Here is a 15479-nt window from a genome sequence, read left to right on the forward strand (position 1 = left end):
GCACTCGCCTTATCCTTCATTCAGCCATCCAGCTTTGTGTGAATGAATCGCCCCATATCTGCCCGTGTTCCATGTTTTCATGATTATTTTCTTCCGTCTCGTTGTCTCTGACTTTATTACATTTTCCTCACCCTCCTTTTCTCCCTCCTCAGCTGCTGCTCGTTGCAACAATACTTGTCAACTTCAACATCATATTTCCCCCTTCCTTTCTACCCATCACAGCTCTTCACAGACACACACACTCTTCTCAATCAATAAATCTGCAGTAACCCTATCTATAAGAGCTCTGTGTGTGTGTGTGTTTGGATGTGTGTGATTTGGTCGGGCTGGGGGGTTTGGGGCAGCTATTGATGATTTCAAAGCTGCAGAAACCGGAGCTGTAACAGGAGATGCCCATCCACCCATCCCGCCTCTCCAAATAGGAGGCGAAGGTGACTTTCAGGAAGTTCGTTATAAATGCACACAGACACACAAAAATTGCACGATACACGTGCATGCACCCAGTGAACTACAAAGCCATGCTATGCACACACACAGTAAGTGAAGAGGAATGTGTGTGTTTTGAAGAAAGTTGAAGGTCAAAGTAAAGCAGGGATTTTAGGAGGTGAAGGAGGAAGGATGATTTTAAGGATTATTGAGGTGACGTGGGCTCTGCAGCCGCTCCTGCCACCAGTGGTTCCGACAAAAGACCCCCTCTGAATTATTAAGAACATAATGAAATGCCCTTGCAGAGGGACAAAGACAACACTGTGTTACTCTCCTCCCATTTTCTCCCCCTCCCAGAGTCTGATTATTGGGGAGGAAAGAAAAAAAAAGTTCATAGTCTTGTCATTTCTTCTTTTTTTTCCTGCAGAAGAATGAATCTTATCTGTAAATAGACCCTCCCCCTCTTTCTCTCTCACCTTGCCAAAGCCTCCATTTGACAGAAGGAGCTACTGTCCTTTGCTCCAAACTGCAGTTAATCTTCCTCTCTATTCATAAAGAATATTTGTTCACAATAAAACCAGAATGATTCAGGAGAGCAGCTGAAGGTTATTCTGCTGAAAACACTGGAATTACACAAAAGGATTAATTTGGTTCACATTGGAATGACTGCTCTATGATGCTTGAATGGAAAAGCAAATTGGAGGCTAAGGGGGTAGTATTGGTAATCACTATATACAACATTGGTTTTTGCATGCTAATTCAATCAATTTATGGTACCTACACTTAGCAAATGTAATTTTAAACAATGATTACAACAATGAACTTATTCAGAGATCAAACGGGGGTTCAACAGGGTCAAAGAACAGTCAAAGACCAAAAGAATTTAAATGTGTTAAATCTCAAAGTTTTATTTTATTAAAGGCCCACAACTGAATTTTACATAAGGTTAGAGGTCTGGAACAATGCAAGCACAACACAAAGACAGTCTATTAGTTGTCCTAAATGTAACAAAACCTTTCGAAATGCAACAGCCCATCATAAAAGTTAAGTTTTAGACTGGCAATATTTTCTTATTGTTAACAAAATCCCATCAATATGTTCTGACTTCCCAACCCTGTCTGTGGTACTCAGCTCACAAATAAATAGTTTCATTAAAAAGGGCTAAATAATTTCCTAAAACAGCTGCCAACTGTAGTTTTTTATCAAGCTTTACTTAAACAGGAGGAAATTGTGCATTGGTTAGGGAGTATTGATCAGCAGCAGATTAATCCACATGTGTATCTCTGGTGGGTGTTTGGGGCAGCAGGACGTTGAATATGAGATTGAGTCAGAATACACCTTAGTGGGATGACAGAACATGTTGCCCAGTGAAACAGTGTGGCCCACTGATGGGCTTTTAATAGTTTTTGGACAACAGCGTAGCTCTATGCCACAGAGGAAGAAGATACATCAAGCTTTGGACACACACACACACTTTTCTCTAAATTAGATTATTACAATAAGAAAACTATAGAATAGATCACTAGACTAGAAAGCTAGACTAAAACTATACACAACACAATATGTGGAATGAGCACACAGGTTTAGTAAGGTTGAATGTAGTCATTTCCATTGCAAACTTTAAAAAGGACATCTTGCTTCAGCCATTACAGATAAAGTTCAAATGTCCCTGAATGACAGTGACAACTTATTGTCATGGTAATGACATCATGCTTCACGTGTATCACCTGCTTTACACATGAGCGTAAGAAATGACATCTAAAGAAAGATTAAAACCCCCTGAAGTTCATTCTCATGATATAACAGTGTTCAACAGACCAGTCAGTCAACAATCAAACCCCAATGATTTAGCTAGCCTATTGGGACCCTCCTGCCTTTACCAGAATTAACTTAGCTAAATTGGCATTAGCTCAGTTTAGTGCATGTGAACACAATGATAATATCATCATGGCATGCTGAATACTGGACTGCTCAAAATTTTTTTGGGATGTATGGGCTGTAGGTGGCAGGGCTCTCAAGTTTTATCAAAAGTTTGGAGTGACATAATGCATGTTAGAGGAGGAGCCACTCAAATATTTGCAGCAGCGGGCCCCTCGGCCCCACATAGGCCTACTGTAGTATTGCAGAACTTGCCCTTCAATTACTAGTTACTTTAAAAAATAAGCTTTCAGAGAGTATAATTTTAATTACTTAACAGCTTATACAAGTCCAGCTAGAAGAACTACATCAGTTAGGCTAATTGACAGAAACTGAATTGGCATCTGATTTAGCGTTAGTCATTTTTCATGTAAAAACATTTCATGGTTCCAGCTTTACAAAGCTGATGATTTGCAGCTTTTACTTTTTATTTATTTATGTATTTTTTATTGATTTTGAGGTTTGGACTGACAAAACAAGCATGCAAGGTGTCAAGCAGAATTTATTACAATCGATTAATGGAGAAAACAATCAGCTGATTAATACTAAAAATAATCATTAATAGCAGTCTGATTAAAATTATTATTTTATAGTTTTAGTTTAACCACAACCAACATGCATGAGGAATAACAATCCAATGATATGATATATAGGCTAATAGTATAACAGTCATATGGGACATTTTTCTTTCTGCTTTGAGTAGGCTACTTTTATTTTTAATAGGCTACTTCTACATTTTCCTGCTTATAGCCTAATAACATACTTTTACATAACTTTTTCAATGCAGTACTTGAGTATTTTTACAGCGAGGTAGGCCTATTAGTACTTTTATTAAAAGAAAAAAAAGAAAAAAGGATCTGAATATGCCTAAGTAACTTTGTTCACCACTGGGTGAAAAAGCCAAAGCTTCTGGTTGTAAGAGGTTGGAGAGTTTTTGTCTGCATCAGTAATCATTTAGCATGAATTTGGCTACAGGATACTCCACAACATCAGCTGCTGTCACTATCTTTGATCACAGGCAAGTGATTTCGTCCAAGAAAAAAAAAAGATTCGGCACCTACAGTTACCGCGTCCATCGGTTCTTGAGCTTCCAACTTCCACTCACTCCGTACCAAGAAAGCTATGAACTCAATTTAATTGTATATAGTGGGACAACTTCATGGGCGTTATCTCTTAACTTACTTCTCAGCGTGAGAAATAAAAGGTGTGAACTGGCTGAAATGCGTGTGTCTCACGGTCATTGCGTGAGACTTGAGAGCCCTGGTGGGCGGTAACACTATCATCTTCTCTGCTGTCTGTTGACATTGGTGCGAGGAGGAAGTTTATGGAGTGTCCAAAACAGAAATGGTTCCTCTCATGAATGTGCTGGTCATTGTTGGAGCATAGGGCCTGGCATAGTTGACTGGAGTGCAGGCGGGTTGCTAGCAGGCTGAGGTGAAGGCTGTTGGCTAGCATGCTGGTGACTAGCATGCTTGAGGCTAGCAGGGCTGAAAGCTAGCGGGCTGGGATTCAGGCAGAAAAGCGGACTGGGTTGCAGGGGAACATAGAAAGTCTGAGGCTACTCCTGTATCAAATCCCTTAACCAAGGTTTTGAGGAAACAGTCTTACATGCCAGGGACAAGTCTGTCTCTCTATGAAAGCAGAGCACCACCAGTTCACAAATTAAATCACACAGTTCTTTAGAATATGTGTCCCCTGGGTCCATTTTGGTCAGTTGGTTTTGTCACAGATTACCAAGCACAGACACAGAATAACAAGGGGTTTGGGACCCAAATGCAGGACATTTGGCAGAGAGGGTTTAGTTTTACAATGTTTATTGAATAACAAAACAAAAGATGAACAAGCTTATGGTAGTGGAGGAAGGCAAGTGTCAAAGGCAGGTGACCTAAATACACAAAAGAGGGCAGGATGATTAGATACAGGTGGAACACATTAGGGCGGGACAAATAATCAGCCAGGCACACAAAGACAGGAAGCAAAGTTCCACAAGACACACAAGGAAAGATAATTTCAAAATTAAACAGGAAATCACAATCAAAACCCAAAACCATGACACTGGGAAAGGTCTTAACTAATTGCCCTTTCGTATTACTTTCGTATTACTTTCATATTACGTTTCACTAGTTATAAATATGGGGGTGTTTTTATATTTACTTGCTCATAATAACCAGGACTGTTTTGAAATGAGAAACCCTTTGAAGTGAATAATTGCAGACAAGTCTTGGCCTGCAATATTATCCAGTTACAAAAAATATGATAATTCATTACAGAACAGAATCCAACTAATCATGAAATATGAGGGCTCTGATTAAATCTTAACAAACAACGGCCAAAAACTGCAACAACAAACAACATTTTCTCGAGACATATCATGTCACTAGCTCTCCTGACTTTACTGGGGAAGATATACAGGCCTGTATATAATTTGCTTGGATCTCCATGACAACATGCATAGAGAGATTACCGCACAGCACGGCAGCTCATTGTGCTCATAAGGAGTAAGACTATTGGCATGATGAGTAATTGAAAAGTCTCAATATCTCATAGCAGCTTTGTGTTTGCGCTGATAGTTGAAATTGCCATATTACTGGTCCAATGAGTTGCTGTGTTTTGTTTGTGTTGTTTTGTCGGTGGTTGGTCAGTTTCTGCATGCATTGGACTGGTTATGCGCTGATTGAGTGTGGTCACACAAACATGAGCAAATCCAATTTCCCAGCCATAAGTAAACACTTATGCCACACTCGGTCAGTTTGCTGACAACGAATATTGACTGTGATCACTGGTGCCTGCTAATGTCATTTCGGAAGAGAAAGGAAATCGTTTACAGATTTGAACTTTTTTCTCTGCAATCTTTCAAGGTTTGACTCATCACGCCGACATCATGAGATTACACACAGCTGTAGAGGAAGTATGAGTGTGTGTGTGTGTGTGTGTGTGTGCGCATGTCTGACTCTTTGATTGAATCAAGTGCCGTCCACGATGCCCTCACTCATCTCGGCCCACACCCCAAAGGAAATTGACTTGCGAGTAATTAAAAACGTGTGTGTCTGGATGTTGGCCAACTTCATGTTCTATTCATGCAGATTAATACATATTTGTCGTTGCCTGTGGGGGCTGAAAGGCATCTGTCTGTTCCATTAAACATTCATGAGTGTGCAGGACACAGAGAGAGAGAGACATTCGGCAGCTTTTCACCCGCTCCTCCTCATATCAGCACACATCTTAATGGTGCGTATTAAATCTCAATGGCCAAACAGGGAATTTCACAGTGACAGTGGCATTCATCACACCTCTGTTTTAAAGGAAAAATCTCAGCTCAGATCCCCTTTCAGTGTTGCACTATGCATCAGTTGCAGCTTACTTTTTGGTGTACTCACTTTACCTCTGCTACTCTCATCTGCACTGTACATCTGCTTTGATACATGCTGTTCCCCTAATACCTTTCTGGCAAACAGACAATTCATATGTATATGGATATTTACAGTGAAGACAGTTTGCTTGGTGTAGGGGCTAGGTAACTATTTTACATCAATAACAGCCAATCAGATTGCACAGGGTATACATTGGGGTGCAATGCAATGTTTTGTATCTGTATCTGTCAGTTTATGAGACTAAAAATAAAATTCTGCGCCTCATTTTTGGCATTAAATAGTTTTCTACTGCCATTTATTCGTGCATATATCTACAAGTTTACCTGCCAACAAAATATTAAAAAAAGCACATTTAATAAAACATGATTTATATTTGAACTCCAACTTAAAAAAAAAGAGAAAAAGCAAGTCTAAACTGAGTCTAAATTTAAAAAACAAAAAAGTGTTGGAAGTCAAAATTGACAATAGAGTGGTAGGTAAGTGAAAAAATACAAGTCAGAATATTGCATGATTTTCTTTCTTTATAGAAGTCTTAGGCCGATTCTGTAAATTACGAATGCTTTCAAAAATAGACATGTTAGATTATATTTATCAATTTATGAAATGCAACGTGAGAGAACAGCAGAAAAATATAAATACAATCATTATTTGGTATGTCCACTCTTTGTTTTCAAAACAGCATCAGGTTCACTTGCACATAGTATTTGAAAGAACTCGGCTGGTCGGTTGGCCCAAACATCTTGGAGAACTAACCACGGTCCTTCTGTGGGTTTAGGCAGCCTCAGTTGCTTCTTTCTCTTCATGTAATCCCAGACAGACTTTATGATGTTGAGAGCAGGGCTCTGTGGGGTCCATACCATCACTTCCAGAACTCCTTGTTCTTCTTTACATTGAAGATAGTTCTTAATGACTTGTGTGTTTGGGGTTGTTGTCATGATGCAGAATAAATTTGGGGCCAGTCAGATTCCTCCCTTATGGTATGGCATGATGGATAAGTATCTGTCTGTACTTCTCAGCTTTGAGGAGACCATTAATTGATGATGTTTACACTGAGCCAAATATTCAATATTTGTTTCTTTATCCTTTTGATTTAGTTTTGTTAATTTTATGGGCTGCACCATACAGAAAAATCAAGTAAATATTCAAGATGTTTGTGTATCATTTTATGAATATTTCCCCAAAATTCAGCCTGACACACACATTTAGTGTCTTTAGAAGGCTTTGGAAAAATCAACATACAATATGAAAGTTTGAACAATGTTTGGCTCCAGACCATGAGTTTGTAATGACTGACCCACTGACGGTCTAAAGGGTTTAGAAGTGGAACTGCTCAAATGTCGATCCCATCATTAGGTGGCTTCTGTTTGTTAATCTGGTTCCTGGTGTGTTCTGCTTGTTTTATTTTTATCATTAATGTAGACATGATGCACAGCCATGTAATCACACATTTCCTGGCTTCCTTTTATCTGTACTGAACCAGTACTGTATATACAGTGTAAATGTTTCTTCACACAGCCTACACTCTTTGGCAGCTCTCCAAATTTGAGACTTTACATGCTTCTCTGGGTGATGAGAAAACTCCATCAGATGATTGAAAACATTGTACATAAAAAAATAATGCTGTTCGTAGTTGATGAAAAATAAACTTTCACTGATGACTGATTTGAACCTCTTGATCTCCGGTGGCCTCACCTGCTGACACACTTGGTAGATACAGTTGGTCCATTGCTTGGCACTGTCTGATCAAGGGTTGACCATAATACAGTGCTTTATAAATGACCACTGCTGTTTGTGTGTGTCTCTAGGTGGCTGGAGTGCGTGGGGTCAGTGGGCACAGTGCAGCAGCAAGTGCGGAGGCGGGATTCAAACCCGGACTCGGGCTTGTCAGTCACCCTTGGAGGAGTCCTACCTCTGTGAGGGTGTGGTAGAGGAGGGCCGGCCCTGCAACTCACAGCCCTGCACGGGTGAGCTCCTCACACTCTGTGTGCGCTCGTGTTTTCTGTACATCCATGTCTATCAGTGAGTGCCCTTATTACGCTTTGCGGTAAAATATGAGCATTTGGTGCGTGCAAAGTGTGTGTTTACAGCTATTTTTACAGCTATCTTGTTCATCTGCCTGTGTGTCCATCCTCTATAAGTCAGTGTTTTGACTTAAGGAGTGCATGTTGGAAAGGGGACTTTGATCGATGAAAATAAAGACATGGTCAAGCTTTCACAAGACCATGCATGCACAGTATGTCAACATCAATACACACTCACAAAAGGTTAAAAGAACCCAGAAAACCAAGATCTGAGTCCTATTGTGTTGAGGATATTTACCAAGTAGCTTCAGTGTTTTCATTGACTTGTTTCACTGCTTAGCTTGAAGCTTTCTTCATTTGTGCACAGCAGCACATTTCTGTCTGACAAACAGCTCAAACAGCAAATTGTCAAATTGTTGTTCATATGTGGGGTTTTTTCAGCTAGTCATGCCATCAAAGGCATTTGAAGTCTCAGATAAACATTATTATACAACAGCACATGAACACCGACAGCACAACAAAAGTCCCAAGTTTGGCTGATGCTGTTCTGGGTGACCAATCACGTCACGGTTGTGTCCCAAATATAAGCCGTTGATGAAGGACCTCTGGTTGCTAACCCCCGCCCCCTCCTCCCCCCCCGGCCTTGCCTCACCCCCTTTAGGCAAAGGTCGCCATCTCTCTCGCAGCCAGTCGCTTCGCTCAGTGGACAGCCGCAAGCGTGATGACGTAGACAAGCCCCGCAGCGGACAGCAGAGCCCTCAGCCAGGTAAGACAACGGGACGCAGAGGGATCCCATGCATCAGTCACAGTGGCAGCTTGGGTGACCACCACACTTGTACAATATATACATAATGACAACCACAAACTAGAGAGCTGCACTCACTTTTACTGTACACATCTATCAAAATCTCCCAAAGTAGCGCCTCGTCCGCTGTGGACTAATTCCAACATGGACCCTGACTGAACATAGTGAAATTGTATTTCATGTGAGGTCATAACAGGACACTGTGCCCTGTCTGTAAAACACTTGATCAAATGGAGTCCTCCCTCTCTGTTAAAGTGATACTTCACCTAAAATCAGGAGTAGCAAGCATGCAATCCTCTGTAGCCTAAAAGAAATAATTCAACAAATTGGGACATGCTTATTCACAACTTTCTCTTTCCAGGAATTAGATCCTATGTCATGACATGGTGTCTCATGTCTGTTTGGTAAGTATGGAGCTAGAATCAGGATGTATTTAGCCTAGCTTATTATAGTGACTAGAAGCAGAGAGAAACGGCTATCCTGCCTCTGTCCAAAGTACAAAAGTGCACCTACCAACACTGCTAAAGCTTAGTGAATCATTTCTTTTGTTTAATCCCTACAAAAATAAAAAAAACAATGCAATGAATGAGTAAGGATTACAAGATTAAACAATAAGATCCATAATTAGTGAACTGTAGGTGTTTATAGATGCATTTTTTAGCTTTGAAGAAAGCCAGGCAAAGTGTTTCCCCCTGCTAAGCGAGGTAGTCTAATAAAGTCTCCTGGCTTCAGCTCCGTACTTAATGCACAGTGGTATCAATCTTATCATCTAACTCTCAGAAAGAAAATGAATACATGTTTTCCCCAAAATGTTGAACTATTTCTGTGTAAGGTGTAAGGCTATAAAACATTTGTGGTTGGCTTGTTCATAGAGGCGAGAGGCTGTGATCAGTTTGGATTCGTGGCAGTATTTAGCCATATTGGATGGGCAGAGGAGAAGCGGATCATGTTGCAGGAATGGCTTCTATGGACAGTTTGATATTTGTCCACCATTAAAACTTGTCACTATTGGAACTGAATGAATCTAAACTGACTATAGCTACTGCTCGTTAGTGAGAAGTGAAGTGCAAACCTTTCAAGCCTACAGGGGATGCAGGTTTGATACAAAAAGGTAGATTTGGTCTGAAATGTCACTTTAATTTGCCAATTGATCCCCTTCATCCTTTTTAGTTCTCTTCTCCCTGCTTCCCCAGCTGTGACTGCCCAATTTTCCTTTTATTGTTAACTGACCCATTGAATCGGCAGTCATGGCCAGTGAAAAGATGACTGACATATCCCAAGCCAGTGGCATTCACTTCCCCTGGAAGTCAATGCGAAGGATATGACATCAGAGCCCCACAGATGAAGATGGATAAGCAGAACTGAAGCTGGGGTCCATTTCAGGGGCCGCCTCCTTTGAAGGATGCAGTATATGAAGTTGGTCAGAACATTATACAGGCTGGACCTGCATCAACTTTCCAAATTAGATGGTCTACAGAGGATTTAGGCTTTCTTTCAAGTTCCTGTCATCGTCTTTTCAAGTGACGCGCGTGCAATGGCTTGCAATACTAAGGGCCATCAAGGACCACCAGTTATGTCTGCAAAAGAAGGAATTTATCAGCCATATTTGGAGGAACCTTTGGAATGGGACAGCTTCATCCCCCTGAAATATTAGTTCTTTGAAGGAGGCGGCCCCTAAAATGTGGCACAGCTAGAATGTACCCTTAAATGCACCACAGCCCTTCGTCTTTTAGCCACAGAGGCTGCATCCTGCATGATAATTAGTTATGGCCCTTTCCATTGTCTCCCTCTATCCTCCTATCCTTTACCTACCCTACCTCCTCAGTAGACTCAGCTTCAGGGGAGGAGTGGTCAGCGTGGAGTGTGTGTTCTGCCACATGTGGGGAGGGCTGGCAAGGTCGCACTCGTTTGTGTGTATCCTCCTCCTACAGCACCCAGTGTAGTGGGCCACTGCGAGAGCAGAGACCTTGCAACAACTCTGCTGTTTGTCCAGGTAAGCCCACCCCCCCACCCCCTACCCCCCATCCACCTTCCTGCGCTCACACCAGCCCGAGCACGAGATCCTCTCCCCTCCTCACTTAGCAAACGCGTGGCTCCTGGGGGGATTTCTACGCTCACCATGCAGAAGGGGCTTTGTCTGCAGTTGATTAAAGTTGAAAGATTCACTACAGAGATTCACAGAGATTTAATTGTGTTCTCAGGCTCTCCTACATGCAGACAGGCAGGGAGACTCCTCAACTCAGAAAGCAATATTATCACAAGACAGTGGATCAGTATAGTATAGATGATCCCAGTAAAGGCAAACAGCAGAGTAACTTATAATATTCAATACAGTTCAGTGTCTCAGTGAAGTTGACTTGTGGGATTTTGGTGTGTAAAGGGGGGCCTGTGTTTGTCTGTCTATAAATCATATCCTAGCTGCTCTGTTTGCAGTGCACAGCTCTTGGGACGAGTGGTCTCCGTGGAGTTTGTGTTCATCAACCTGTGGCCGAGGTTACAGGTCGCGAACACGAACCTGCACCCCCCCTCAGTTTGGGGGAGATCCCTGTGACGGCCCGGAGAAACAGACCAAATTCTGCAACATCGCTGTCTGTCCAGGTAAGGAACGCACTAATAACCGTGAAAAGAAAAGATTAGTCATAAAGACTTAAACCTACACCAAACCATGTCGCTAATGTAATGTTGCTTGCCAAATGCTATGTAAAAATCAACATCTATCTCAAGCTCTCTTTTTTTAAGCCAAAGGTAGACTTAATGCATCCGTGTGGCATGATGTTAATCTCCTCGTGTCCATGAGGCGCTCACTGTTAGTGTTCAGCCCAAAACGTATGATGTTATGTGCTGACATCACATCAAAAGGTCTTCTGATGTGTACAACCGTGTAATTTGGAACAGCTTTTGCCTTGACTTCATACAAACTAGTTTTTTTTAAGCTTACTGAAACCTTAAAGCTAGTTCATTAATAAATATAAATGAAATGCAACTCTTAAAACTCTTAAAAACGCCTTTGCTTTAGTATTTTGTATCACCTATAATGGACCAAATGACTAACATTTGTCGTGTACTGTCTTGTCTGTCTTCCTTTTTGACTGTTGTTGGTGACCCTGGTCGTCCTCAGTGGATGGAGTATGGAATGAGTGGTCCAACTGGAGCTCTTGCTCTTCCTCCTGCTCTAATGGGACCATGCAGAGAACCAGGGAGTGTAACGGCCCCTCGTACGGAGGCTCTGAGTGCAGAGGAGAGTGGTTGGAGACTGTTGACTGCTTTCTTGGGGAGTGCCCAGGTATGAAAGAGACAGGGCCAGATCAAAGTATTTACTGTGGTCCAAAAATCTATTTCTTGCTCTTCCACAATAGATTTACTAGAAAGCTAAGAGCTACTGTATGTAAATACATACGTCATACATCTTTTAGAATGGATTTTATTGTAACTAGACACTTTCCTTTCTGTTTCTGTTGTACGATGTGGCTTTTCAGTTCAATACTGAATAATTATGCCTACATAATCAAACCGCTTTTGGGACACTTGGCAATTAGCAGTGTGGTACCTGTGGGGTGCATTAATCTGGATTTTATTTCAGCCAACATTGAAGATGACATTTAGACAGCATATTTACATTTACATAATTAGAATTAAAAACATAACAATGCACATATTATAGAGATATGACACTTCTTAACATGAAAAATTTTTATAAATGTATCCACAGTATTGCAAAACCTACTTAGTAGCCTACTTGTCTGTGTTTAGCCAGAACTTAATAAAAGTCTTCACTAGCACAAACACAAACCGTTAAATCAAGGCAAAAATATTCACATGAACAAGCAATACTCAGTACTTTTTTGGTACAGACGATATGTGGAGCCTGCCATATAGCTAACATTACCTAGACTGTATAAGTATTCTTTGAGCTGACTGTTTGATTCAGGCAACGTTCTTATATGGTTCTGTTAATGGTCATTTGTGCTGCTGTTTTTCACCAACTCCTAGTGTTTAATAGAGGTTTAAATTAATGAATGTGTTCTGCTGTTTTCCAGACTGCCACCAGTTTTCATTAATTTCAGAATGCTATAAGTTTCAAGTCCCTGTTAGTTTATTTGAATGCTCTAGGCAAATAAATACAAACCATTGGATATTTTTAAATCAGAACAGTAAGTAAGGCAAGGCAAGTTTATTTGTATAGTACATTTCTACAACAAGTGCTTTACATAAAACATAAAAGCAACAGGGAAATATAAAAACGTTTAAAAGCAACATAGGAAAAGATTATATAAAGCAATGCAAATTCTATATAATTTGTACTAAACGGACTAGAAAAATGTAGAAACACTGATGTTGTGTGTATGCATGACTGCTATGTGTGCGTTTCTGATCAAATCCTGTCTAACACTCTCATGTTGTATGCATTGTCAGTGGATGGTAAGTGGCAGCCGTGGTCTTTGTGGTCGGGCTGTTCTAAAACCTGTGGAGGGGGGAGCCAGCAGAGAAACAGGATTTGCTATGGGCCCTTTTTTGGAGGGCAGGCTTGTCCTGGAGAACGAGAAGAGGTCCGGCATTGTAACGAAAAGAGATGCCCAGGTCAGTGGATGGGAACACAGGTTGCTTTGTCAGCATTATTTCATTATGGTCAACTGATCAAATATCTTTGACCCGTACTGTAGCCAATTTTACATGATAAAGTTCTATGAAGCTCATTTACTCTCCGCTTGTGAATAGAACCTCATGAAATATGTGGCGAGGACAACTTCTCCAACGTTGTATGGAAGATGACTCCAGCTGGGGATACAGCAGCAGTACGCTGTCCTCCCAATGCCATGGGTGAGCTCACACCTTACCATCTGAAAGACTTGACTGTCCAACTGCATTTTTAGGAGTTGGATTAGAAACATGCTGTGTTGACTTAGAACCCTTGTTTCATGTGTCCACACACAGGTCTCATCCTGCGCCGCTGCACCCTGGACGAGGAGGGAATTGCCTACTGGGAGAATCCCACCTATATGAAATGCATTTCCAATGATTATCGTAGTATACAAACTTTGGTGAGCATTGAGAAGGAAAATAATCATATGAAGACAGTGATTGTGGCTTTCTTTAAAATGTGCCTGTCAGGGTACAAAGGTGGGAAATTTCAGTAGATTTTAATCATTCTGTTTCCACAAACATGCAGTAAGTAATGAAATGATGATTCCGCCCTAAGCTGTTACCATAAGCAGACATGATGTGTTGGTTGATTGTGTGTGAAATCTAACAGTGGACACTTTCTCTGTTAGACACGTGACCATTTGTCCAAAGCACAGCGAGGCCTCGTGGGAGATGGAGTTTCAGAGGTGATGACCAAGCTCAGGGTGACGTCCAGTGATGGGACCAGCTACAGCGGTGATCTGCTGGCCATCGTGGACGTGCTGAAGAACATGACAGAGATCTTCAGGAGGGCATACTATAGCCCCAGCAGTGCAGACATGAGGGTGAATTAATATACGGGCCTGCTAGTAATGTACCGCTTTTTGTAATGCAGTGTTTCGGCGCTTTCTACCCTAACATTATTACAGTTAAGGTGAAAACACACATGATAATATTTTATAACCTGAATTGGTCAAATTTAGAGGAATTAAGGCTCAAAAGCCAAAAAATAGTGACATTTTAGGTATCGGTGTTCCTGTTAAAAACATATTAAAGAATAACACTGATGTTATTCTATATATGTATTTTTTTATGTGTAATGTTTGAGAACTTGTAAAAAGGGTCTTTGCTTTGTTTGTGTCATGCACAAGAATCCTTCACTTCCCATAATGCAATTTAGTTACACTCATATCTTACAGCAATTTTCTGAATCAGCTGGTCACTGTTGTTTTTAGTGTACTTTATGTGGGGTTGAGTCAAAATAAATTACAGGGTGTGTGTTTATTTTAATAAAGGAACGGGCGATGGATAACAATCGAGCTCTACTGCATAGAAGAAGAATATATATCAGGCTTTGGGTGGATGGATGGCATCTTTTCATGGATTTTGTTGATGAGAAGAAATATACAGACTCATACTAGCCTCTCTTTGTTTTCCAGAACTTTGTGCAGTCAGTCAGCAATCTGTTGATGGAAGAGAACAGGGAGAGATGGGAGGAAGCACAACTGGTCAGTATCACCCTCTCTTTCTAAAACAGGTTTCACATCGTCACCTCATCTGTAATGGCATCTTTTGTAAAACTTTGTACAGTAATAATAACAGCCCTGAAGTTGTATAATTGGTGAGTTATACACTGAAGACACTAACAAAGACACAGGTGGACAAATAGCCCACCTGTATCTTTTCAAAGTGAGAGTTAGAAGGACAGGAGAGAGGAGAACTGCTGAGAGACAGAAATAGCGATAGCTAATGAGTAACTGAGTCAGTGCAAACACCCACTCATCCATCTGCTGTACTCATCCACTCGTGCTTTTTCTGTATTTGCTTCCATCCAGCCGTCCGTCCGTCTCTTAGGAATGTCACCATGGTGGCACAAGAACAATGCCAAGTAAACCAGTGTCTCAAAATGCAAATAACAGGCTTTTGGACAAGAAGTAAAAAGTTTGTTCTTACACTATGAAAGGAAAGGAGGCACAGTTATTTTTATTGCTACAGTTATTATTACCTTTAACTGTGGCATGCCAAGAGCTCTTCATTTTCAGAGAGTTTTTTATTATTTTATTTGACAATGACCAAAATCAATATGATTTGGTAAAAACACAAATTTAACATCACTGTATAGAAGTAATCATTTTTAAATGTGTATGTTCCAGCTTCCAAGTAGACAGAGGTGTCCCTCTGTTTCTCGGTGGTAAAATCAATAGTTACAGTAAACTGAAAACTGAATTATAAAAAAGAAAGGTATTTTTTCTTAAGACCTTTATCAGGTGCAAAGATACATTATCAACCAGGTAAATCTGTTGTTGGGGCACCATGACC

At 40.8% G+C, this 15479-nt stretch overlaps 1 protein-coding gene across 9 annotated transcripts in view; it reads left to right on the forward strand.

Annotated features, from left to right (window-relative positions):
- adgrb1a (adhesion G protein-coupled receptor B1a) overlaps positions 1-15479 on the forward strand; it is a 139504-nt gene that overhangs the window by 57954 nt on the left and 66071 nt on the right. For 6 of the 9 annotated variants that reach the window (XM_038712307.1, XM_038712309.1, XM_038712305.1 and 3 more), the window contains exons 3-12: positions 7520-7678; positions 8397-8501; positions 10366-10533; positions 10974-11138; positions 11659-11823; positions 12954-13118; positions 13257-13358; positions 13473-13579; positions 13811-14005; positions 14600-14668. In XM_038712307.1, coding sequence (XP_038568235.1) covers positions 7520-7678; positions 8397-8501; positions 10366-10533; positions 10974-11138; positions 11659-11823; positions 12954-13118; positions 13257-13358; positions 13473-13579; positions 13811-14005; positions 14600-14668 — 1400 coding nt within the window. The remainder of the gene's footprint in view (positions 1-7519; positions 7679-8396; positions 8502-10365; positions 10534-10973; positions 11139-11658; positions 11824-12953; positions 13119-13256; positions 13359-13472; positions 13580-13810; positions 14006-14599; positions 14669-15479) is intronic. The other 3 variants (XM_038712306.1, XM_038712313.1, XM_038712311.1) reach the window with 2 other exon arrangements.

Source organism: Micropterus salmoides, unplaced genomic scaffold, assembly GCF_014851395.1.
Source record: "Micropterus salmoides isolate LMB-PRFRI ecotype aquatic unplaced genomic scaffold, ASM1485139v1 Ms_hic_scaffold_11, whole genome shotgun sequence".
NCBI lineage: Eukaryota > Metazoa > Chordata > Actinopteri > Centrarchiformes > Centrarchidae > Micropterus > Micropterus salmoides.